The 24,920-nt window shown below is 33.5% G+C and overlaps 1 protein-coding gene across 1 annotated transcript in view; it reads right to left on the reverse strand.

Annotated features, from left to right (window-relative positions):
* Window positions 1–24,920, reverse strand: part of Dock3 (dedicator of cytokinesis 3) — a 712,604-nt gene that overhangs the window by 458,763 nt on the left and 228,921 nt on the right. The window contains 1 exon segment of the mRNA XM_047563117.1: window positions 1,981–2,036. Coding sequence (XP_047419073.1) covers window positions 1,981–2,036 — 56 coding nt within the window.

A 24,920-nucleotide genomic window follows, 5' to 3' on the forward strand; every position in this document is an offset into this window, starting at 1 on the left:
ACTCATACTTCAGATATAGCACTAATTTCCAGAATATATAAAGAACTCAAAAAACTCTACACCAAGAATACAAATAACCCAATCAACAAATGGGCTAAGGATATGAACAGACACTTCACAGAAGAAGAGCTACAAGCAATCAACAAACATATGAAAAAATGTTCACCATCTTTAGTAATAAGAGAAATGCAAATCAAAACTACCCTAAGATTCCATCTCACCCCAATTAAAATGGCGATTATCAAGAATACAAGCAACAATATGTGTTGGCGAGGATGTGGGGAAAAAGGTACACTCATACATTGCTGGTGGGGTTGCAAATTAGTGCAGCCACTCTGGAAAGCAGTGTGGAGATTCCTTAGAAAACTTGCAATGGAACTACCATTTGACCCAGCTATCCCACTCCTCGGCCTATACCCAAAGGACTTAAAATCAGCATACTACAGAGATACAGCCACATCAATGTTCATAGCTTGCAAATTCACAATAGCCAGACTGTGGAACCAACTAGATGTCCTTCAATTGATGAATGGATAAAGAAATTGTGGTATATATATAAACAATGGAATATTACTCAGCTATAAAGAATAATAAAATGATGGCATTTGCAGGCAAATGGATGAAATTGGAGAATATCATGCTAAGTGAGATAAGCCAATCTCAAAAATCCAAAAGACAAATGATCTCACTGATAAGTGGATGATGACACATAATGGGGGGTGGAGGGGTGCAAGAATGGAGGAAGGAGGGACTGTATAGAGGGAATAGAGGGATGGGAGGGGTGGGGGAGGAAGGAAAAAATAACAGAATGAATCAAACATCATTACCCTAAGTAAATGTATGATTACGCAAATGGTATGCTGTTACTCCATGTACAAACAGAAACAACATGTATCCCATTTGTTAACAATACAAATAAAATTTTTAAAAAATTCCCTAATCCTTTACTGCTATTATAAATAAGGCACATGACTCCTAGACTTAAGATAAATTCTTTATAATCAAAAAGCATTTTCTAAGGCACTCTACTTCTGTATCCATACATATTTTCTATAACTACCCTTCTCTCACCTCACTTTATACAGTTTCCACTCAATTTCAGCTCTGATTATTTGCATTATTGACCCTACTATTATAAATCAAGTATATCATTTTGCATTTTGGAATAAGCCATTCACATTCAGAAGAAAATTTTAGCATCTTGTAAAATATATGCTTTGTTGTTTGTGAGTATCTAATACTCCCTTTTTTCACCCAATTTCTATCCAATATTTATGAATTTGACAATCTTTGTATATAAACTTGAAGGGACAGATTGTTCCTTGCAAAGATAGACTAATGTAGGATATGCATTTTTTCTATACATTCTAATGTCTTTATAAGTTTTGTAAAAAGAAGAACAAAAAGAATGCTAGGGACTGTGGCTATATCTCAGTGGTACAGTGCTTCCCTAGCAGAGGTAAGGATCTGTATTCAAACCCCAACACCACAAAATTTTAAAAGAATTATGATAGTTGCATGTTCATATCAGAATCAAATATTTCCAAGTGTGTGACTGAACTATGCATGCATTTTCAATAATGTCTTATCCTTAAAGCATGTCCTTAACATTGTTTTCAATTTCTAATTGCAACTAAATACGTTAAAAGGCTCTTTCATTTGACTACAGGAGAAAAAATAACAATTTATATATAATTCCTAATCCATCAATGACTACTCTCAAAATGGCACAAATAATTTTTAAATGTGCTTCATATATAATAATTTTTATAAAAATCAAAACTAAAGTTAATTCTCCAGGATACAGAAAAACAGATGAAAGTTGGAATTTTAAGAAAAAAAACTGTCATCAGAATCATATATAATAATAAATGTATATTTTTGCCCAACAGTCAATAATGTATTTTATAGTATGAACAAAAAGTCTTCCTTTTCAACCTATAAAAACTATAAATAAATTTATTAAGGCAAATTACTCACCCCCTATTACTGACAATTGCTTTTTTCAAGTGAATGTAGTTTGCAGGAAAGATACCCTGTAAAAGAAAATAGATTTCCAGTTAGAAATGTAAACTGTGATTAACATCTCATACATACTGAAATAGCAACAGATAAAGGATCTCCTACTGTATCGACGACTACTTTGCATATTTAGAATGCAGAGTTGCACAAAGTATATTAGGTAGGAATTTCATGAACAGATACAATCAGGGTCTATCCTCAGGAGAAAACTGAACTTAAGCATGATAAAAATAAAATTTTTAAACTTTGTAAAAAGAGTTACAGATTAGAGACGGACCATTAAATCACTCTCAGGTATTATGTACTCAGCTCACCATGTATCTTCAAAGCAACATCATTATCTAACCAACAATTCATAGATTATCCAAATCTAGGTTGGAGAAATGATTCCCAGACTCTGGATTATATTTAGATGTACAAGAATACATCAATTTTGGAGTTCTTATACACAGTTTTTCTCCTATTTCTTTCAAACTATTCCTATTTTTATATTAATCACAATTTGACTGTGTTGCCTAAGTGACAAGGAATGTATTGTTTTAAAAACCATTTCAGTTTTCTAACTATTGTTCACTTCTTCTTCTGATGTATTTCTCCAAATAAAACATGAGAAGCCTAAAAAGTTTATAATCTGGCCCACACTACCACCAATCACAAACTAAATCTGTACCACACAAGGCTATGAGCAACTGGACTACAATAATAAATTTTATATATTGACTCATGACAAAGACACCCTTCACCAACAAGGAATATGTGAGAATATACAAACTTAAGATAAAACACAAAATTCCATCAACCATAGCTAAATTATGGCTATGAGTTATCTGTAAAGGAAGAATTGAAAATAAAAACTAAAAAACATATAGGATTAGCATTAGGCATTACGAATGCCTCCTAGCCAGGAAAGAGTCAGAGATCTGAAAGGGAACTGGAATGCCCTCCCTCCATTGTTAAGCAAACATGAGGACCCCTCCCTCTTGAAAGTTTACAGAGACACTGAGGAGAAAATGTGGACCTCTATTCTGCCTTGGTAATAACAAGGCGAATCTTCTCCTTCCCCTATAGGGGAACAGTTACCAAAACCAGCTGAAAGAGTAGGTTAAAATAAGATATAATTATCTCAGTATAAAATCACCTTGTTATACTAAGAAATAGAGAAATATCAAACTGAATGAAATAAAATCAATACATGTCAGCACAAAGAGGATAAAGATGCTTAAATTATCTGACAAAGACCTTAAAGCACACATTATAAAAATGTTTCAACAATGATGTTCATACTTGAAACCAATGAAAAAATAGAATAAACCAGAAAGTTTCATCAAAGAAACAAAACAAGCTGCATGGATTCTACAGCATAATAGAGGAGAGACAGGAACCAGAATGGAAGACAATAAAATGACATAATCTGAACTATAAAGAGAAAACAGAACTATAAAAAGAAGTGACCAATTTCATTCTGCAGTTACTCCCTTTCTCATTCCTCTTCCTTCCCCTTTAATCCTGTTCCTCTAGTCCACTGAGCTCCAATTAACATGGGATCCTCTTTTTAAAAAATTCCTCTCTCCTGGTGGGGCTGCAAATTAGTGCAGCCACTCTGGAAAGCAGTGTGGAGATTCCTTAGAAAACTTGGAATGGACCCACCATTTGACCCAGCTATCCCACTCCTTGGCCTATACCCAAAGGACTTAAAATCAGCATACTACAGAGATACAGCCACATCAATGTTCATAGCTGCTCAATTCACAGTAGCCAGATTGTGGAACCAACCTAGATGTCCTTCAATTGATGAATGGATAAAGAAACCGTGGTATATATATAAACAATGGAATATTACTCAGCTATAAAGAATAATAAAATGATGGCATTTGCAGGCAAATGGATGAAATTGGAGAATATCATGCTAAGTGAGATAAGCCAATCTCAAAAATCCAAAAGACAAATGATCTCACTGATAAGTGGATGATGACACATAATGGGGGGTGGGAGGGGGGCAAGAATGGAGGAAGGAGGGACTATATAGAGGGAATAGAGGGGTGGGAGGGGTGGGGGGGAAGGAAAAAAATGAGAATGAATCAAACATCATTACCCTAAGTAAATGTATGATTACGCAAATGGTAGCTGTTACTCCATGTACAAACAGAAACAACATGTATCCCATTTGTTTACAATAAAAATAAATTAAAATTAAAAAAAAATTCCTCTCTCTCTAGCTTCCACATGAAAAAAAATTCAACCCTTGACTTTGAGTCTACCTTATTTCACACAGCATGATGTTCTCCACTTCCATCCATTTGCCAACAAATGTGATAATTTCATTCTTCTTTATGACTGAGTAAAACACCTTCATGTATACATACCACAATTTCTTTATCTATTCATCTATTGAGGGACACCTAGACTGTTTCTATAACTTGGTTATTGTGAACTGTGCTTCCATAAACATTGGTATGTATGTATCACTATAGTTTGCTGATTTTAGCTCTTTTGAATAAATACCAAAGAGTGGGATAGCTGGGTCATATGGTGGGTTCATTCCTCATTTTTTTAGGAATCTCTATACTGTCTTCCAAAGAGGTTGTACTAGTATGAAGTTCCACCAACAATGTATGAGTGTACCTTTTCCCCCACATGCTCATCAATATTTATTATTATTTGTATTCTTTTTGATTGCCATTCTAATTGGAGTAAAATAAAATCTTGCTGAGTTTTAATTTGCATTCCCCTGGGTGCTAAGGATGTTGAACATTTTTCCACATATTTGTTGATTTCTATTTCTTCTTTTCAGAAATATCTACTTAGATCATTTGTCCAATTATTTTTAAAGGGTTTTTTTGGTGTTAACTTTTTTAAATTCTTTATATATTCTAGGTATTAATCTCGTGAGTTAATAGTAATTAATAGAGTAGTGGGGCAAAGATTTTTCTCCCATTCTGTAGGTTCTCTCTTTACATTTTTGTTTTCTTTGCTTAAGGAAGTTGGTGCCTGTGCCAATGTGCATGTATAAACATAGAACAATGAATTCCACTTGTATATATGACTGTAATGCATGAGTTAAACAAATTAATAGAAGGAATACCAATAGAGTAGAGGAAAGTAATCAGGGGAGAGAGGGGGAAGGATGGGGGTAGTACTAGGAATTGAAACATGGGAAATTATGTAATGTGCACCTATGAATACATCAAAATGAACCCCATAATTATAATACACTAATAAAAAGAAATGATCACAACCTCAGGAACTGTGAAACTATGTCAAAAAAAAGAAAATACTTAATGTTCATGTCATTGAGTCAGGAATAAGAGGAGATAGCAAAAGACTAAAAAAGTACATTAAGAAATGTCATGCTGGTGAGGACACAGATCAATAAGAAATCTATTCACTGATGTGGGAATACAACATGGTATAGGAAAAATGGAAGACAATGCATGACTTTCTTATAAAATTAACACAGAAAAAAAACTAAATATAGCTTTACAGTACAATTCACCAATTGAGTTTTACCATACAATTAACCAAAATGAGAAGAAAACATGCATCCACGTGTGTGTACACACATACACAAAAAAAAACCGACACAAAAAATTATAACAGTTTTATTCATATATGAAAAAAATTGGAAGCAATAAAGTATGCCCTTCAATAAATGATTGAATAAACAAATTATAGCCCATTCATGCAGTGGAATATTACTTAGCAATAAAAAGAAAAGCATGAAGGAAATTTAAATATTGGTAAGGAAAAGAAGTCATTCCAAAAAGTGAAAGATTCCAACTATATGAGATTCTAGAAAGGGCAAAACTACAGAAAGAGTAAAAAGACTACAATGGGAGATGGAAAGGATGACAATGTAGACCACAGGGCATTGTTAAGGCACTGAAACTATCCTGCCTGATAGTATAAGGCTGAGTATTCCCTATAATGTACTTGTTAATAAAACCCACAGAACTATGCAACACAAAGAATAAATCCTAATGAAAGTGAGTAATATTAGTAGTGTCAATATTGTGTCATCATAAATGTACATTAATGTACATTAGTAATAGTAGAAAATGTAGGGGTAAAGGAAAACTATACTCTGAATATTTTTCTGTAAGTCTGTTTAAAAATACACTCTAATAAAAATATAAAATAAAAAAACTAACAGAAAATTTCCCTATGTTGTAAAAGATATAAACCTGCAGATTTAAGAAGATAAATAAATCCCCCAAAAGGAATAAATCCAAAGAAATGCACACCAAGACACAATGTACATATACTTCTGACTACAAGCAAAGAAAAAAATCTTGAAAGTAACAAGAGAAAACACACCTCTCAACTATTAGGGGAAAGCAATTCAAATGACAGCAAATAATTTGTCAAAACTATAAAACACAGTAGAACTAGTCACAATGGTCAACAACAGGCCCACTCCCCCACAACAGATGGACGCCAGATGCTGAGACCGTCCCCTCTAACTCCACGCTGACTTGGTGTGCTCTCGCTGGGGCTCCCCAGCATCTTTAGAGGCTGCTGCAGGCATTCTGAAATATTCCTGAGAGCATGGCCACCATAATTGGAAGGGCAGCTCCTTTCCTCAGACACCTACAAGAGATTGGAGGCCTTCTGAGAGGTACCTCTATTTACTCGCTTACATCCTACACCCTTCCCCATCCTCTTCATTCAAAACTAGAAATACTGTAAATAATAATTGAACTCATCCTGTTTATTAAAATAATGTTAAAATCTTTATAGGGGCTATCTGCTTCAGGGCTGCATTTTCTCTGTATTGGGTGCTACTGGTATTGATCTCCCCTTCAAAGGAGAAGTACTCCAAAACTGCAGGGTCATAATAAGCCTGCAGGGGGAAAAGTTCAGTACCTCAGATCTTCACTGCTAGAGGGGATTACACAGAAACAATATGAAAAAACAGGGGAAGAAAGTGTCCCAAACAAACCAAGATGCTATTGTATAGAATCCAATGTCAGCATGGCAATAAAAATTACAGAAAAAGAGTTTAGAATCTGCATGATTAAAATGATTCACGAAGCAAAAGATGAGAGCAAATGCAGGCAATGCATGATCCTTCCAATAAACAGTTAAAAGGGCAAATGCAGGAAGAAAAAGAACACTTCAATAAAGAGATAAAGAATCTGAAAAAAACAAACAGAAATACTTGAAATCAAAGAAACAATAAACTAAATTAAAAACTCAATAGAAAGCATCACCAACAGAATAGATTTCATGGAAGAGTGAATCTCAAACAACAAAGATAAAATATTTAACCTTGAAAATAAAGTTGAACAAACTGAGATGTTAAGAAATCAAAAATGGAAAAGCCAAGAATTATGGGATATCATGAAAAGACCGAATTTAAGAATTATTGGGACTGAGGAAGGCAAAGAGATACAAACCAAAGGAATGAACAACCTATTCAACAAAATAGTATCAGAAAATTTCCCAAACCTGAAAATATGAAATGGAAAATCAAATACAAGAGGCTTACAGACCAGGTTCACAAAACTACAACAGATCCACACCAAGATCCACATTATAATGAAAATACCTCACATACATAATAAAAGATAGAATTTTAAAGGCTGCAAGAGAAAAGTGTCAGATTACATATTAGGGGAAAGAAACCAATACAGATATCAGCAGATTAATCAGCCCAGACCTTAAAAGCAAGAAGGGTCTAGAACAATAAATTTCAAGCCCTGAAAGAACATGGATGCCCACCAAGAATCTTATACCCAGCAAAACCCTTCAAATTTGATGATGAAATAAAATCTTTCCATGATAAACACAAGTTAAAAGATTCTACAAATAGAAAACATGCACTACAGAACATTCTCAGCAAAATATTTCGTGAGGAGGAAGTGAAAAACAACAATACAAGTCAGCAAGGGGAGGAACTACCTTAAGGGAAAGGCCAATCAAAGGAGAAACAAGTCAAGTTAAAAACCAAAAATAAGCCAAAATGACCAGGAATACAAATCATATCACAATAATAACCCTGAATGTCAATGGCCCAAACTCAATAATCAAAAGACATAAACTGACACATTGAATTAAAAAGAAAGACCCAACAATATGCTGCCTTCAAGAGACTCATCTCATAGAAAAAAGACGTCCACAGAATAAAGGTGAACAAATGGGGAAAAACATAGCATGCACATGGACCCAGGAAAAAATCAGGGGGCTCCATCCTCATATCAGAAAAAGTGGACTTCAAATCTTAGTTAGTCAGAAGGGATAAAGAAGGACATTTCATACTGCTTAAGGGAAACATAAATCAGCAAGATATAACAATTTTAATATTTATGTCCCAAACAATGGAGCATCTATGTACATCAAACAAACCCTTCTCAATTTTAAGAATCAAACAGATCAAAAAACAATAATTGTGGGGGACTTTAACACACTACTCTCACCACTGGATAGATCCTCCAAACAAAAACTAAACAAAGAAACTATAGAACTAAATAATACAATCAATGATACAGACTTAATGGACATTCAGAGTAATTCATCCATCATCAAGCGAATATACTTTCTTCTTAGCAGCTGATGGATCCTTCTCCAAAATAGACCATATACTATGCCACAAAGAAGACATTAGTAAATACAAAAAAAAACAGAGATCCTACTCTGTATCCTATCAGACCATAATGGAATGCAATTAGAAATGAATAATAAAATAACAAACAAAAACTACTCCTACAACTGGAGACTGAATAATATGCTATTGAATGATGCAATGATAACAGAAGACATCAGGGAAGAAATTAAAAAATTCTTAGAGGTAAATGAGAACAATGACATAACATATCAAAATCTCTGGGACTCTCTGAAAGCAGTCCTAAGAGGAAAGTTCATTGCACTGAGCTCATACATTAAAAAAATAAAATGTCAACAACTAAATGACCTAACATTACATCTCAAAGTCCTAGAAAAAGAAGAAGAGATCAACACCAAAAATAGTAGATGACAGGAAACAATTAAAATCAGAGTTAAAATCAATGAAATTGAAACAAGAGAAACAATTCAAAAAATTGACAAAAAGATGGTTCTTTGAAAAAGTAAACAAAATTGATAAACCCCTAGCCACACTAACAAAGAGAAGGAGAAAGAAAACTCAAATTACTAGAATTTGTGATGAAAAAGGAAAGATCATGACAGACACCATTGAAATACATAACATAATTAGAAGCTACTCTGAAAACCTATACGCCAACAAAACTGAAAATATCAAAGACATTGACAAATTTTTAGAGACATAAGATCCTCCCAAACTGAATCAGGAAGACATACACAAGTTAAACAGATTAATCTCAAGCAACAAAATAGAAGAAGCCGTCGAAAGCCTACCAACTAAGAAAAGCCCAGGACCAGATGGATTCTCAGCTGAATTCTACAAGACCTTTAAGGAAGAACTAATAACAATACTCCTCAAAGGATTCCAGGAAATAGAAAAGGAGGGAACCCTTCCAAACTCATTCTATGATGCTAGCATCACTCTGATACCAAAACCAGACAAAGATTCATCAAGGAAAGAAAACTTTAGACCATTATCCCTGATGAACATAGATGTAAAAATCCTTAACAAAATTCTGGCAAATGGCATACAAAAATATATTTAAAAGATAGTGCACCATGATCAAGTAGGGTTTATCCCAGAGATCCAATCTTGGGTCAATATCAGGAAATCAATAAATGTAATTCATCACATCAACAGATTTAAAGTTAAGAAATACATGATTATTTCAATAGATGTTGAGAAAGCATTTGATAAAATATAGCACTGCTTCATGCTTAAAACACTAGAAAAAAATAGGAATAGTAGAAACATACCTCAACATTGTAAAGGCTATCAATGCTAAGCCCAAAACCAACATCATTCTTAATGGAAAAAAAACTGAAAACATTCCCTGTGAAAACTGGAACAAGACAGGTATGCGCTCTTTCAACACTTCTATTCAACATTGTCCTTGAAATATTAGCCAGAGCAATTAGACAGACCAAAGAAATTAAAGGGATACAAATAGGAAAAGAAGAACTAAAGCTGTCACTATTTGCTGATGACATGATTCTATATATAGAGGATCCAAAAACTCCACTAGAAAACTTCTAGAACTAATAAATGAATTCAGCAAAGTAGCAGGATATAAAAACAATACACATAAATCTAATGCATTTCTATTCATAAGTGATGAATCCTCTCAAGGAGAAATTAGGAAAACCACTCTGTTCACAATTGCCTCAAAAAAAAAAAAACTTGGGAATTAATCTAACAAAAGAGGTGAAAGACCTCTACAATGAAAACTACAGAACACTAAAGAAAGAAATTGAAGAAAACCTTCAAAGATGGAAAGATCTCCCATGTTCTTCAATAGGCAGAATTAACACTGTCAAAATGACCACTCTACCAAAGGTGCTATACAGACACTGCAATTCCAATTAAAATCCCAATGACATTCCTCATAGAAATAGAGAAAGCAATCATGAACTTCATCTGGAAGAACAAGAGAACTCAAATAGCCAAAACAATCCTGAGCAGAGATAGTGAAGCAGGAGGTATCACAATACTAAGACCTTAAACTGTACTACAGAGCAATAGTAACAAAAACAGCATGGTATTGGCACCAAAATAGACAGGCAGACCAATTGTACAGAATAGAAGACACAGAGACAAAACCATAGGTACAATCACCTCATACTAGACAAAGGAGCCAAAAACATACAATGGAGAAAAGACAGCTGGTGAAATGGTGCTGGCGAAACTGGAAATCCATGTGCAGTAAAATGAAATTAAACCCCTATCTCTCACCCTGCACAAACCTCAACTCAAAATGGATAGAAGACATAGGAATTAGACCAGAGACCCTGAACCTAGTAGAAGACAAAGTAGGCCCAAATTGTCATCATTTGGCTTAGGATCAGACTTCCTTAACACGACTCCCAAAACACAAGAAATCAAAGCAAGAATCAATAAATGGGATGGACTCAAACTAAAAAGCTCTTTCTCAGCATAGGATACAATCAATAACGTGAAAAGAGAGCCTACAGAGTGGGAAAAAATCTTTTCCACACACACTTCGGATAGAGCACTTATCTCCAAAATTTATAAAGAACTTACAAAACTTTACACCAAAGAGGAACTGGACAGATACTTTACAGAAGAAGACATACAGGTGATTAATAAATATATGAAAAGGTATTTGGCATCTTAGTAATTAGAGAAATGCAAATTAAAACAACTCTAAGATTTCATCTTACTCCAATTAGAATGGCTATTATCAAGAATACAAACAATAACATGTTGGCGTGGATGTGGGGGAAAAGGCACACTTTTACATTGCTGGTGGAGTTGCGAATTGGTGCAATCACTCTGGAAAGCAGTATGGAGAATCCTCAGAATACTTGGAATGAACCCACCTTTTGAACCAGCTATTCCACTCCTCAGTTTATATGCAAAGGACTTAAAATCAGCATACTACAGTGATGCAGCCACATCAATGTTTATTGCAGCTCAATTCACAATAGCTAGATTGTGGAACCAACTTAGATGTCCTTCAATTGATGAACGGCTAAAGAAACTGTGATATATATACAAATGGAATATTATTCAGCCATAAAGAAGAATAATATTATGGCATTTGCAGATAATGGATGGAATTGGAGAATACATGCTAAGTGAAATAAGCCAATCCCAAAAAAAACAAAGGCCAAATGTTTTCCCTGATAAGTGGAGGATGATATATAATGGGGGTTGGGGGGTGCGGAGTGAGATAAAAATGGAGGAACTTTAGAATATGTAGTAGGAAATGGGAGGGTATGAAAAATCATGGAATGAGACAGACATCACTACCTTATGTACATGTATGATTACACGAATGGTATGAATCTACATTGTGTACAACCATAGAAACGACATGATGTACCCCATTTGTGTACAATAAATCAAAATGCAATCTGTAAAAACAAGAAAAATAAACAATTTTAAAAAAGAAAAAAAAACAATAGTCAAAAAGCAGAACACAACACAAATGTCCATTACTGAATAATGAATAAATGAACAAGGTATCTCTACACAATGTATTTCAGTTATAAAAAGATATAACGTATTGACACATACTATAGAATTGATGTCCCTTGAAAAAATTATGCTGACTGAAAGAAACCAGACACAAAGGCATGTATTTTGTAATTCCAATTATGTGAATTATTCAGGATAGGTAAATTTATAGAGATAGAAAACAATAGGTTGTCAGGGACTAGGACGTGGAAAAACATGACTGCATAATAGATGTAGTGCTTTCTGTTTGAAGTATTTGGAATCAGATAGCAGTGATGTTTGTAAAACATTCTGTACTAAATTTCATTCATGGTAAACATTTTAGGCATTGCATCACATATTTTAACAATTTACAAAATACATACAAAGGATCACTATAACAAAGACTTGATACTCTGAAAAATAAATAAGATTGATAAAGCCATGGCCAAACTAACCAAAAGAAGGAGAAGACCCAAATCAACAAAGTTAAGAGATGAAAAATAAGATATCACAAGACACTTTTAAAATCCAAAGGATTTTTGAAAATTTATACTCCAATAAACTAGAAAATCTAAAAGATATTGACAAATTTCTAGACACATATAAACTATACAAAAATGAACTATGAGGATACAGAAATGTAAACAAACCAAAATGAAGCAGTAAGATTAAAGCAGCAATTAAAAGCTTTCCAACAAAGTAAAGCCCAGGACCAGATGAACACTCAGCCAAGGCCTATCAAACTTTCAGAGGAGAACTAATGCTAATCCTCCTCACATTATTACATGAAATAAAAAGGGAAAGGACACTATCAAATTAATTCTATGAAGCTAGTATCACCCTGATAATAAAACCAGACATAAGTATATCAAAAAAGGACAACTACAGACCATCATCCCTAATGAACAAAGAAGGAAAAATTCTTAATAAAATATTTGCAAATCACATTGAAAATTACATCAAGAGGATAGTACATGAAGATCAAGTGGGTTTCATTCCAGGGATGCAAGATTGTTTCAAGATGCACAAATCAAAAAATGTAATTCACCATTAAATAGAATTAAGGACAAGAATCATATGATCATATCAATAGATGTAAAAAAAGTCTTTGATAAAATCGAGCACCCATTCGTGTTAAAATTGTTAGAGAACTTACAAATAGAAGAAACTCATCTCAATTAATAAAAGCCATATACAACAAACCCAGTACCAACATCATATAGAATGGAGAAAAACTGAAAACATTTCCTCTAAAATAAGGAATGAGACAAGGATATCTACTCAGCTTCCTTAACCAATAGTTCAATACAGTCCTTGAAACTGTTGCCAGAGTAATCAGGCAAGAAAAGGAAATTAAAGGGATACAGATAGGAAAAGAAGAATTCAAATTATCTCTCTTTGCTGATAGTATGATGATATATCCAAAAGACCCAAAATCTCCACTGTAAGACTTCTACAGTTGATGAACAAATTCGGTACAGAGTAAATTACAAGATCAACATAAATAAATTAACCACTTTCTTATACTCTAATGATAAATTGATCTGCTGAGAAAGAAATCAGGGAAAATATCCCTTTCACAATTGCTTCAAAAAATAAATAAAATACATGGGAATAAATCTAACCAAAGATGTGAAATACCTCTACAATGAAAACTACAGAACAATGAAGAAAGGAATGAAAGAGGACCTTACAAGATAGTAGAAAAATTCCCCATGTTCTTGAATACACAGAATGAATATTGTCAAAATGGTCATACTACAAAAAGCAATATATAGATTCAAAGCAATCCCTATCAAAATGCCAGTGACATTCTTCACAGAATTAGTAAGAAAAAAAAAGTCTTAAAATTCATATGGAAGAATGGAAGACCCAGAATAGTCAAAGGAATCCTGAGCAAGAAGATCAATGCTAGAGGCAACATATCACCTGATCTCAATTATACTTCAAAAACAGCATGGCACTGGCATCAAAGCAGAGAAGAAGACAAATGGACTAGAAGACACAGAGATAAACCCACATAGGTACAGACATCTGATACTAGACAAAAGTATCAGTGTCAAAAACAAGTGTTTGATAAAAAATAGCCTTTTAAGCAAATGGTGCTAAGAAAACTGAATATCCACATGTAGAAGAATTAAACTACATCCTTATCTTGCACCCTACACAAAAGTCAACTCAAAGTGGATCAAAGACCTAGGGATTATACCAAAACCTTTACAACTGCTGGAAGAAAACAGGCTCAATATTCCAACATATTAGCACAGACACTGCCTAAAACTCAAGAAATAAAACCAATAACCAATAGTGGGATGCCATTAAATTTAAAAGCTTCTGCACCACAAAGGATACAAAAGCATGAGGAAAGAGCCTACAGAATGGGAGAAAATCTTTGCCATCTACTCCTCTGATAGGGGAATTAAGATCCAGAATACATAAATAACTCGAAAAACTAACACCAATTAATTAATTAATTAATGGGCAAAATAACTAGAAATTTCTCAAACAAAGAAACACAAGTGGTTAACAAATATACGAAAAATTTTTCAACATGATTAGTAACCTAGGAAATGAAAATCAAAACTACACTGTGATGTCATCTCATTAGTTAGAATGTCAATTATCAAGAACAAAATAATATTCTCTCTTCTATTTTTATGGGACCTCCGCTCTTTTTTCCTTATTTTGATTTAGCTTCCACATATGGGAAAAAATGTTCAACCCCTGACTTGACATTCAGGGCCTGGTTTATTTCACTTAGTATGATGTTATCCAGTTCTATCTAAACATTTACCAGCAAATGCCATAATTTCATTCTTCTTTATGACTGAGTAAAATTCCATTGTATATATGCCACATTTCCTATATTCATTTGTCTCTTGACAGTCATCTAGGCTGGATTCTGGGATTAATGGAGAGGGAGGAAGAACAGGAAAAGGAAGAAATGGTGGAATGAAACTGACCAAAACTCTTTTATACACATACATGAATGCACCACAGTGAATTTCACCTTATGTATATATATATAAAATGCACAAATTTTTAAAAATCTATTTTAAAAAAACATTAGACAGATTGGTAGAATACAGGAAGGAGAATGGAGGGAGAAAAGGAAAAAAAGGAGAAGCACTGTATACTGAATTGGAGTAAATTATATTTCATGCTTGAACAACTGTAAAAATGAACCTCAGTATTATGTATAACTACAATGCACTAATAAAATATTTTTAAATAAAAACATCAAATCCTTAAAAAAAAAAATACAAATAATATATGCTAGTAGGAGGGACCCAAGATGGCTGACTAGAGGATGGCTGCATTCCATGTTGCTCCAGGACTCAAGATTCAAGAAGAAGAACTATTAAGATAATCAAGACCAGCACAGAGCCACTGGGCAAGACTCCCCTGCCAGGGAGGTAGAACCTGAGAGCCAGGAACTACACGGAGCTGAGCCGCTGGGTGAGACGTCCCTGCTGGGAAGGTAAAGCAGAGACCCAGGCCCATACCAGTTGGGTCCCAATCTACAGTCTAGTGCCCCTTCAGTTGACCACAGGTTAACATGTGGAGGCGCATCTGCCCACTAGCAGGGAATATACCCTACATCGAGGCCATCATCCCTAGAGGGGCAGGATCCTTTTGGGGCTCCTGCATTATAAACTTCCTCCAAGACTTCAGGCAGCTGAAGACAAGGAGGTGAGTTATGGAAACCTGCAGGGACACTATAAGTCAATAGGGGAGAAACTGCAATACCTCAGATTTTCACTCCTAGAGTGGAAGATAAATGAGCAATATGAGAACACAAAGAAAGAAAATGTCCCAAACAAACCCAGATGCTACATCAATAAAATTCAATGACAGCATGGCAGAAGAAACATCTGAAAGGAAGTTCAAAATATACATAATTAAAATGATCAGCAAAGAAAACGATGAGAGAACAAACGCAGGCATTGAATGACCGCAACGATCAATAGTTAAAAGAGCAAATGGGGGAAACAAAGGATCATTTAAATAAAGAGACAGAGATTCTGAAAAAAAAAAAAAAAGAAGTTCTTGAAATGAAGGAAACAATAAACCAAATTAAAAACTCCATAGAAAAAATAACCAATAGGATAGAACACCTGGAAGACAGAACCTCAGACATTGAGGACAAAATATTTAATCTTGAAAATAAAGTTGACCAGAGAAGATGATAAGAAATCATGAACAGAACCTATAAGAATTATGGGATATCATGAAAAGGTCAAAGTTAAGAATCATTGGGATTGAGGAAGGTACAGAGAAACAAACCAAAGAAATGTACAATCTATTCAATGAAATAATATCAGAAATTTCCCAAATCTGAAGAATGAAATGGAAATCAAGTACAAGAGGCATATAGGACACCAAATGAACAGAATTACAACAGATCCACACCAAGGCACATTATAATGAAAATACCTAACATACAAAATAAACACAGAATTTTAAAGCCTGCAAAAGGAAAAAACTCAAATTACATTCATGGGGAAATCAATATGGATATCAGCAGATTTCTCAACCCAAACCCTAAAAGTTAGAAGGGCCTGGAACATCATTTTTCAAGCTCTGAGAGAAAATGGATGCCAACCAAGAATCTTATACCCAGCAAATCTTACCTTCAGATTTGATGACAAAATAAAATCCTTCCATGATAAACAAAAGAATTTACAAATAGAAAGCGGGCACTACAGAACATTCTCAGCAAAATATTCCATGAGGAACAGATGAAAAATGACAATGTAAATCAGCAAATGGAGGAACTAACCTAAAGGAAAAGTCAATCAAAGGAGAAACAAGTCATGTTAAAAAACAAAAATAAGCCAAAATGACCGGGAATACAAATCGTATTTCAAAATAAGCCTGAATGTTAATGGTCTGAAACCATCAATCAAAAGACAAAGACTGGCAGATTGGATTAAAAAGAAAGACCCAACAATATGCTGCCTTCAGGAGACTCATCTCATAGAAAGAGATACCCACAGAATAAAGGTGAAAGGATGGGAAAAAACATACCATGCACATGAACTCAGCAAAAAAGCGGGGATATTCATCCTCATATCAGATAATGTGGACTTCAAGCCAAAGTTAGTCAGAAGGGATAAAGAAGGACATTTCATACTGCTTAAGAGAAGCATAAATCAGGAAGACATAACAATCATAAATACTTAGGCCCCAAACAACGGTTCATCCATGTACATCAAACAAATCCTTCTCCATTCCAGGAACCAAATAGACCACAACAAAATAATACTAGGTGACTTTAACACACCTCTTTCACCACTGGACAGATCTTCCAAACAAAATTGAACAAAGAAGCCACAGATCTCAATAACACAATCAATAATTTAGACTTAACGAACATATATACAATATTCCATCCAACAATGAGCGAATACAATTTCTTCTTAGCAGCAAATACAAAAAGAGAGAGATACTTTCTTGTATTCTATCAGATCATAATGGAATGAAATTAGAAATAAATGTAAAAATAAAAAACAGAAACTACCCCAACACCTGGAGATTAAATAATACACTATTGAATGATGCATGGATAACAGAAGACACCAGGGGGGAAATAAAAAAATTCTTAGAGGTAAACGATAACAAAGATACAACAAATTAAAATCTCTGGTACACTATGAAAGCAGTATTAAAAGAAAAATTCATTTCATAGAGTGCATTCAATAAAAGAAGAAAAAAATATCAACAAATAAATGACATAACACTACAGCTCAAAGCCCTAGAAAAAGAAGAACAGATCAACACCAAAAGTAGTAGAAGACAGGAAATAGTTAAAATCAGAGCTGAAATCAATGAAATTGAAAAAAAAAAAAAGAAACAATCCAAAAACCATGGCAAAATAAAAAGTTTGTTCTAGGAAAAAATAAACAAAACTGATAAACCCTTAGCCACACTAACAAAGAGAAGGAGAGAGAAAACTCAAATTACTACAATTTAGGATGAAAAAAGAAATATCACAACAGACACTACTGAAATACAAACATAATTAAAAACTATTTTGAAAATCTATACTCCAACAAAATAGAAAATCTTGAAGACATCAACAGGTTTCTAGAGGTATATGATCCACCCAAACTGAATCAGGAGGAAATACAGAATTTAAATAGATCAATTCAAGTAATGAAATAGAAGAAGTCATAAAAAGCATAACAACAAAGAAAAATCCAGTACCAGATGGATTCTGAGTCAAGTTCTATAAGACATTCAAAGAAAAGCTCATTCCAATAATCCTCAAAGTACTCCATGAAATAGAAGAGGAGGGAAACCTTCCAAACTCATTCAGTGAAGCTAATATCACCCCGATACCAAAACCACACACAGACATATTGAGAAAAGAAAATTTCAGACCAATATCCTTAATGAACATAGATGCAAAAATTCTTCACAGAATTTTAGCAAACTGCATGCAAAAATATATTGAAAAGATAGTGCACCATGATCAAGTGGGTTTTATCACAGGGATGCAAGGATGGTTCAACATCCAGAAAACAATAAATGTAATTCACCCTTTCAACAGACTTAAAGTTAAGAATCACATGATAATTTTGATAGATGCAGAAAAAGCATCTGATAAAACACAGTACCCCTTCATGCTCAAAAAACTAGAAAAAATAGGAAGAGAAGAAACATTCCTCAACATTCTAAAGGCTATCTATGCTAAACCCATGTCCAATATCATTCTAAATGGAGAAAAACTAAAAGTTTTCTCCCTAAAAACTGAAACAAGGCAGGGGTGGCCTCTTTCACCACTTCTACTCAACATCATCCTTGAAACTCTAGCCAAAGCAATTATAGAGACCAAAGAAATTAAAGGGATACAAATAGGAAAAGAAGAACTCAAACTATCCCTATTTGCCAATGACAAGATTCTATAATTAGCTGAGCTAGAAAATTCCACTGGAAAATTTCTACAATTCATAAATGAATTCAGTAAAGTAGCAGGATATAAAATCAACACTCATGAATCTAATGCATTTTTATTCATAAATGATGAATCCTCAGAAAGAGAATTTACGAAAACTACCCCATTCGCAATAGCCTCAAAAAAAAAAAAAAGGTTTGAATCAATCTAACAAAAGAGGTGAAAGACCTCTACAATGAAAATTACAGAACACCAAAGAAAGAAATTAAAGAAAACCTTACAAGATGGAAAAATCTCCCTTGTTCATAGATAGGCAGAAATAATATTGTCAAAATGGCCATACTACCAAAAGTGCTATAAAAATTCAATGCAACTCCTATTAAAATTCCAATAACGTACCTCACAGAAATAGAGCAAGCAATCATGAAATTCATTTGGAAAAATAAGAGACCCAGAATAGCTAAAGCAATGCTTAGCAGGAAGAATGAAACACGGGGTATCGTAATACCAGAATTTCAACTATACTACAGAGAAATAGTAACAAAAACGGCATGGTATTGGTACCAAATAGACAGGTAGATCAATGGTACAGAATAGAAAATACAGAGACAAACTCACATAAATACAGTTTGTTCATACTAGACAAAGGTGCCAAAAACATACAATGCAGAAAAGATAGCCTCTTCAACAAATGGTGTTGGGAAAACTGGAAATCCATATGCAGCAGAATGAAACTAAACTTCTATCTCTCACCCTGCACAAAACTCAACTCAAAATGGATCAAGGACCTCGGAATCAAACCAAGGACCCTGCACCAAATAGAAAAACAAATAGGTCCAAATCTTCATCATGTCAGCTTAGGACCACACTTCTTTAACATGACTCCCAAAGCACAAGAAATAAAAGCAAGAATCAATAATTGGGATACATTCAAACTAAAAAGCTTTCTCTCAGCAAAGGAAACTATCAGCAATGCGGAGACAGAACCTACAGAGTGGGAGAAAATATTTGCCACTCATACTTCAGATAGAGCACTAATTTCCAGAATATATAAAGAACTCAAAAAACTCTACACCAAGAATACAAAGGACCTAAAAAAAAAAAAAAAAAGAATACAAAGGAAAAGGACACATTCAACAAATGGGCTAAGGAAATGAACAGACACTTCACAGAAAAAGATCTACAAGCAATCAACAGATAAATGAAAAAAATGTTCAACGTCTTTAGTAATAAGAGAAATGCAAATCAAAACTACCCTAAGATTCCATGTCACCCCAATTACAATGGTGACTATCAAGAATACAAGCAACAATAGGGGTTGGCAAGGATGTGGGGAAAAAGGTACACTCATACATTGCTGGTTGCAAATTAGTGCAGTCACTCTGGAGATCAGTGTGGAGATTCCTTAGAAAACTTGGAATGGGACCACCATTTGACCCAGCTATCCCACTCCTCGGCCTATACCCAAAGGTCTTAAAATCAGCTTACTACAGTGATATAGTCACATCAATGTTCATAGCTGCTCAATTCACAATAGCTAGATTGTGGAACCAACCTAGATGCCCTTCAATAGATGAATAGATAAAGAAACTGTGGTATATAATATATACACAATGGAATATTACTCAGCCATAAAGAAGAATAAAATTATGGCATTTGCAGGCAAATGGAGAATATCATGTTAAGTGAGATAAGCCAATCCCAAAAAACCAAAGGCGAATTGATCTCTCTGATAAGTGAATGATGATACATAAATGCAGGGTGGAAGGGAGGCAAGAATGGAGGAAGGATGGATTATATAGAGGAAAAAGAGGGGTGGGAGGGGTGTGGGGAAGGAAAAATAACAGAATGACACAAACATCATTACCCTATGTAAAGGTACGATTACACAAATGGTAGTACTCTACTTCATGTACAATCAGAGAAACAAGTTGTACCCCTTTTGTTTACAATGGACCAAAATGAATATATATATATCATATATATATATATATAAGTATATAATATATATGATATATATAATATATATAGTATATGTAATATACATAATATATATAGTATATATATAATATATAATATATATGATATATATGATATATAGTATATAATATATATATTAGTAGGGATATGGTGGAAAATATATATATAATAATATATATATTAGTATATAATATATATAATATATATAGATATATATAATATATAGTATAATAATTATATATCTATATATATATATTAGTAGGGATATGGTGGAAAAAGTACACTTTATACTGTTGATTGAACTACAAATTAGTATGACAATTTTGAAAAGCAATATGAAGATTTCTCAAACGATTAGGAATGGAACCACTATATGAATCACTATACCACATCTTGGCATTAATCCTAAAAACTAAAATTTACATACCATAATTATCCAGGCACATCAATGTTTATAGCAGTGCAATTCAGAATAGACAAGCTATGGAACCATCCCAGATGCCCAGCAACAGATGAAGGATAAAGAAAACGCAGTATATATACACAATGTAGTTTTACCCAGTTAAAAGAAGAATGAACTTATGGCATTTGCTGGCAAATGAATGGAAGTAGAGAACATCATGTTAAGTAAAATAAACCAGACTCAAAATGTCAAGGGTTGAATGTTTTTCTCATATGCAGAAGTTACAGAAAAATGAGAAAAGATGGTGGTGTGTATGGAAATAGAAGAGAGATGATGAAGCAGAGGAAGCAGACAAAGGAGGGACAGGAAAAGAAAGGGACTGCAGAATGAAATTGACCCAATTTTGCTATGTTCATATTCGAATATACCACAGTGAATTTCACCTTTGTGTATATCTTTAAAGCATCAATTTGAAAATAGTAAATAAATAAACAAAAGAAAATCCATCAGAATAAAGAAAGGGAAATGGGGGAAGAAGGAGGAAAAGGAAAGAGAACGTATTGGGGGCTAAAATGGAACCAATTACATTCCACAAATGTGTGATTATGTCAAAGTGATCCCCACTATTTCATAGAACTATAATGTACTAACAAAAACATTTTTTAAAATATATAAAATAAATATATTTCAAATACATATTCCTTAAAATTGCAGTTCAGAATACATAAGGGATAGAAGAAAAAGGCTTATTAGTATTTTTTAAAATACTGATTGAATGGTCATATTAGAATTCTATATCCACCAAAAAAAATCATTCAGAATGAAAGGGAATCAAAACATTAAGACAAAGAAAACTAAGATATTTTGTAGCTTTAAGGCCTATTCAAAAAAATTACAAAAGAAAATTTTATAAACAGCCAAGAAACAATTTAACAATAACCCTGGAGCATTCAGGGTGAAAACAAATGAAGCAAACTTTCCTTCTAATCTTGGATTTTCTGAATTATTTTTGATGGTTGAAACAAAATACTATATGATATGGTTCTAAATGTATGTAGAGGAAATATTTAACACAATAATATTATAAAAGGGGAAGGAAAAGGGACACAGAAAAGGACAATAAGGTTTCTGTAATTCACTCCATTAGAAAAAATGACCATACCAGGACATTGTGATAAATTCCACATGCTTAATATAAATTTAGGGTTAACTACAAAAAAACTCTTCAAAAAGATACACTCAACACATATTACACATACGTTAGTACATGTATGGGCATGTTTGTGTGCATAATTGCATGCGTGTGTTTATGGAATTTTTTAAAAATATTCAAATAAACCACAATAAGGAATGGGGAAGGAGTGGAAAACGAGCAGAACATAAAAGAAAAAAAATAAAATGACAAACTGAAACCCTAATGCATCAAAAACTACATTATAGGTAAGTGGTCTAGAAGCACTAGTTAAAAACAGAAGTACACAGAGTCTACAGATGGATATGACCTACCTATATGTTATCTACAAAAGAAAAAAATAATTCTAGTCTCTAAATATAATATAGACACGTTGAAAGTAAAACAATGAACAAAACAAAATGAATATTAATCAAAAGAAAGCAGAACATTATACAATAATAGAGGGTCAACTATCAAGAAGATATAGCAATAATAAATGTATATCCACTGAACTGCAAGTACAAAATGTGTGAATAAAAACTGATAGAATGACAATTTTTGCATCTATGTTCATCAAGGATATTGGTCTTTAGTTTTCTTTCCTTGATGTGCCTTTGTCTGGTTTTGGTATCAGGGTGTTACTAGTTTCATAGAAGACTTTAGGGGTTCCCTCCTTTATGAAATAATTTGAGGAGGATTGGTGTTAGTTCTTCTTGAAAGTCTGGCAGAATTCAGCTGAGAATCCACCTGGTTTTGAGGGGTTTTTTTGTTGGTAGTGTTTGATGGCTGCTTTAAATTCCTCACTTGAAATTTTTCTGTTTAATTTTTCTATATTCTTCTGGTTCACTCTGGGTATATCATATGGCTCTAGGAATTTGTTAATGTCTTCGAGATTTTCTATTTTACTGGGGTACAAATTTTCAAATTATGATAATCCTCTGGATTTCAATAGCATCTGCGATGATATTTCCTTTTTCATCAAGGATTTTAATAACAACTTTTTCTCTCTTTTGGTTAGCTTGGCTGAGGGCTTATCAATTTTGTTTATTCTTTCAAGGAAGCAACTTTTTGATTTGCTGGTTTCAAAAAATGTTTTTTGTTTCAATTTCATCGATTTCAGCTGATTTTAATTATACCCTGTCTTCCACTCTTTTCGGTGCTGATTTGCCATTCTTTTTCTAGAGTCTTGAGATAAATATTAGATTACTTATTTGATATCTTTTTATTCTTTAATGTATGAGCTCAGTCTTTTGAACTTTCCTCTTAAGAATCACCTTCATAGTTTCCCAGAGATTTTGATATGTTGCGCAACTATTCTCATTTACCTCTAAGTATTTTTTTTTATTTTTTACCCTGATTTCTTCCACTATCCATTCATCATTCAAAAGTGTATTAAGTCTCCTGATGTTAGAGTGGTTTCTATTTTTAAACTTATCATTGATTTCTAATGACATTCAATTATGATCTAATGGAATGCATGGTATCTGCTAAGAGTTGCTTTTTGGCATAAGATATAGTCTATTTTTGAGAAGGATTCATGGGGTGCTGAGAAGGAAGTGCACAGTCATGATAGATGAAATATTCTATGTATGTCTGTTAAGTCTAAATTATTAATTGTATTTTTTAGTTCTGTAGCTTCTTTATGTAGTTTTTGTTTTGAAGATATATCCAGTGATGAGAGAGGCATGTTAAAGTCACACAGTATAATTATGATATGGTCTATTGGATTCATGAAATTGAGAAGGCTTTGTCAGATGTATGTAGATGCTCCACTGTTTGGAACATATATATTTGGGATCATTATTTCTTCTTTGTTGTATGATCCCCATATGCAGTATAAAATGATCTTCTTTGTCTCCTCTGATAAACACTGGCTTGAAGCTCACATTGTTGGATATGAGAATAGTAACTCCTGCTTGTTTACAAGATTCTTGTGAATGCTATGAGTTTTTTTCATCCTTTCACCTTCAGTGTGTGGATGTCTTTGTCTATGGGATGAGACTCTTGGAGATAGCATATTGCTGGGTCTGGTTTTTGTTCCAATCTGCCAGTCTATGACTTTCTTTATTAAAACTTTGTTTTAGTTGTAGATGGACAAAATACCTTTGGTTTATTTATTTATTTTTATTTGGTACTGAGAAATGAACCTAGTGCCTTGCATGCTAGCCAAGTGCTCTATCACTGAACCACAACCCTAGCCCAGTCTATGACTTTCATTGATAAGTTTAGGCCATTTACATTCAATGGTATTTTTCAGAGATGTTTTTTACTCCCTTTCATTTTGATTTGTTACTGGATTTAAAGATGAAATGGAGTCTCCTTTGATTGACTATTCTAGTATAGTTCCCCTCTCTGATGATTTTTAAAATTTTTTTCTTCAGGAAATATTTTGAATATA

Source organism: Sciurus carolinensis, chromosome 9 (assembly GCF_902686445.1).
Source record: "Sciurus carolinensis chromosome 9, mSciCar1.2, whole genome shotgun sequence".
In the NCBI taxonomy this organism is placed as follows: domain Eukaryota; kingdom Metazoa; phylum Chordata; class Mammalia; order Rodentia; family Sciuridae; genus Sciurus; species Sciurus carolinensis.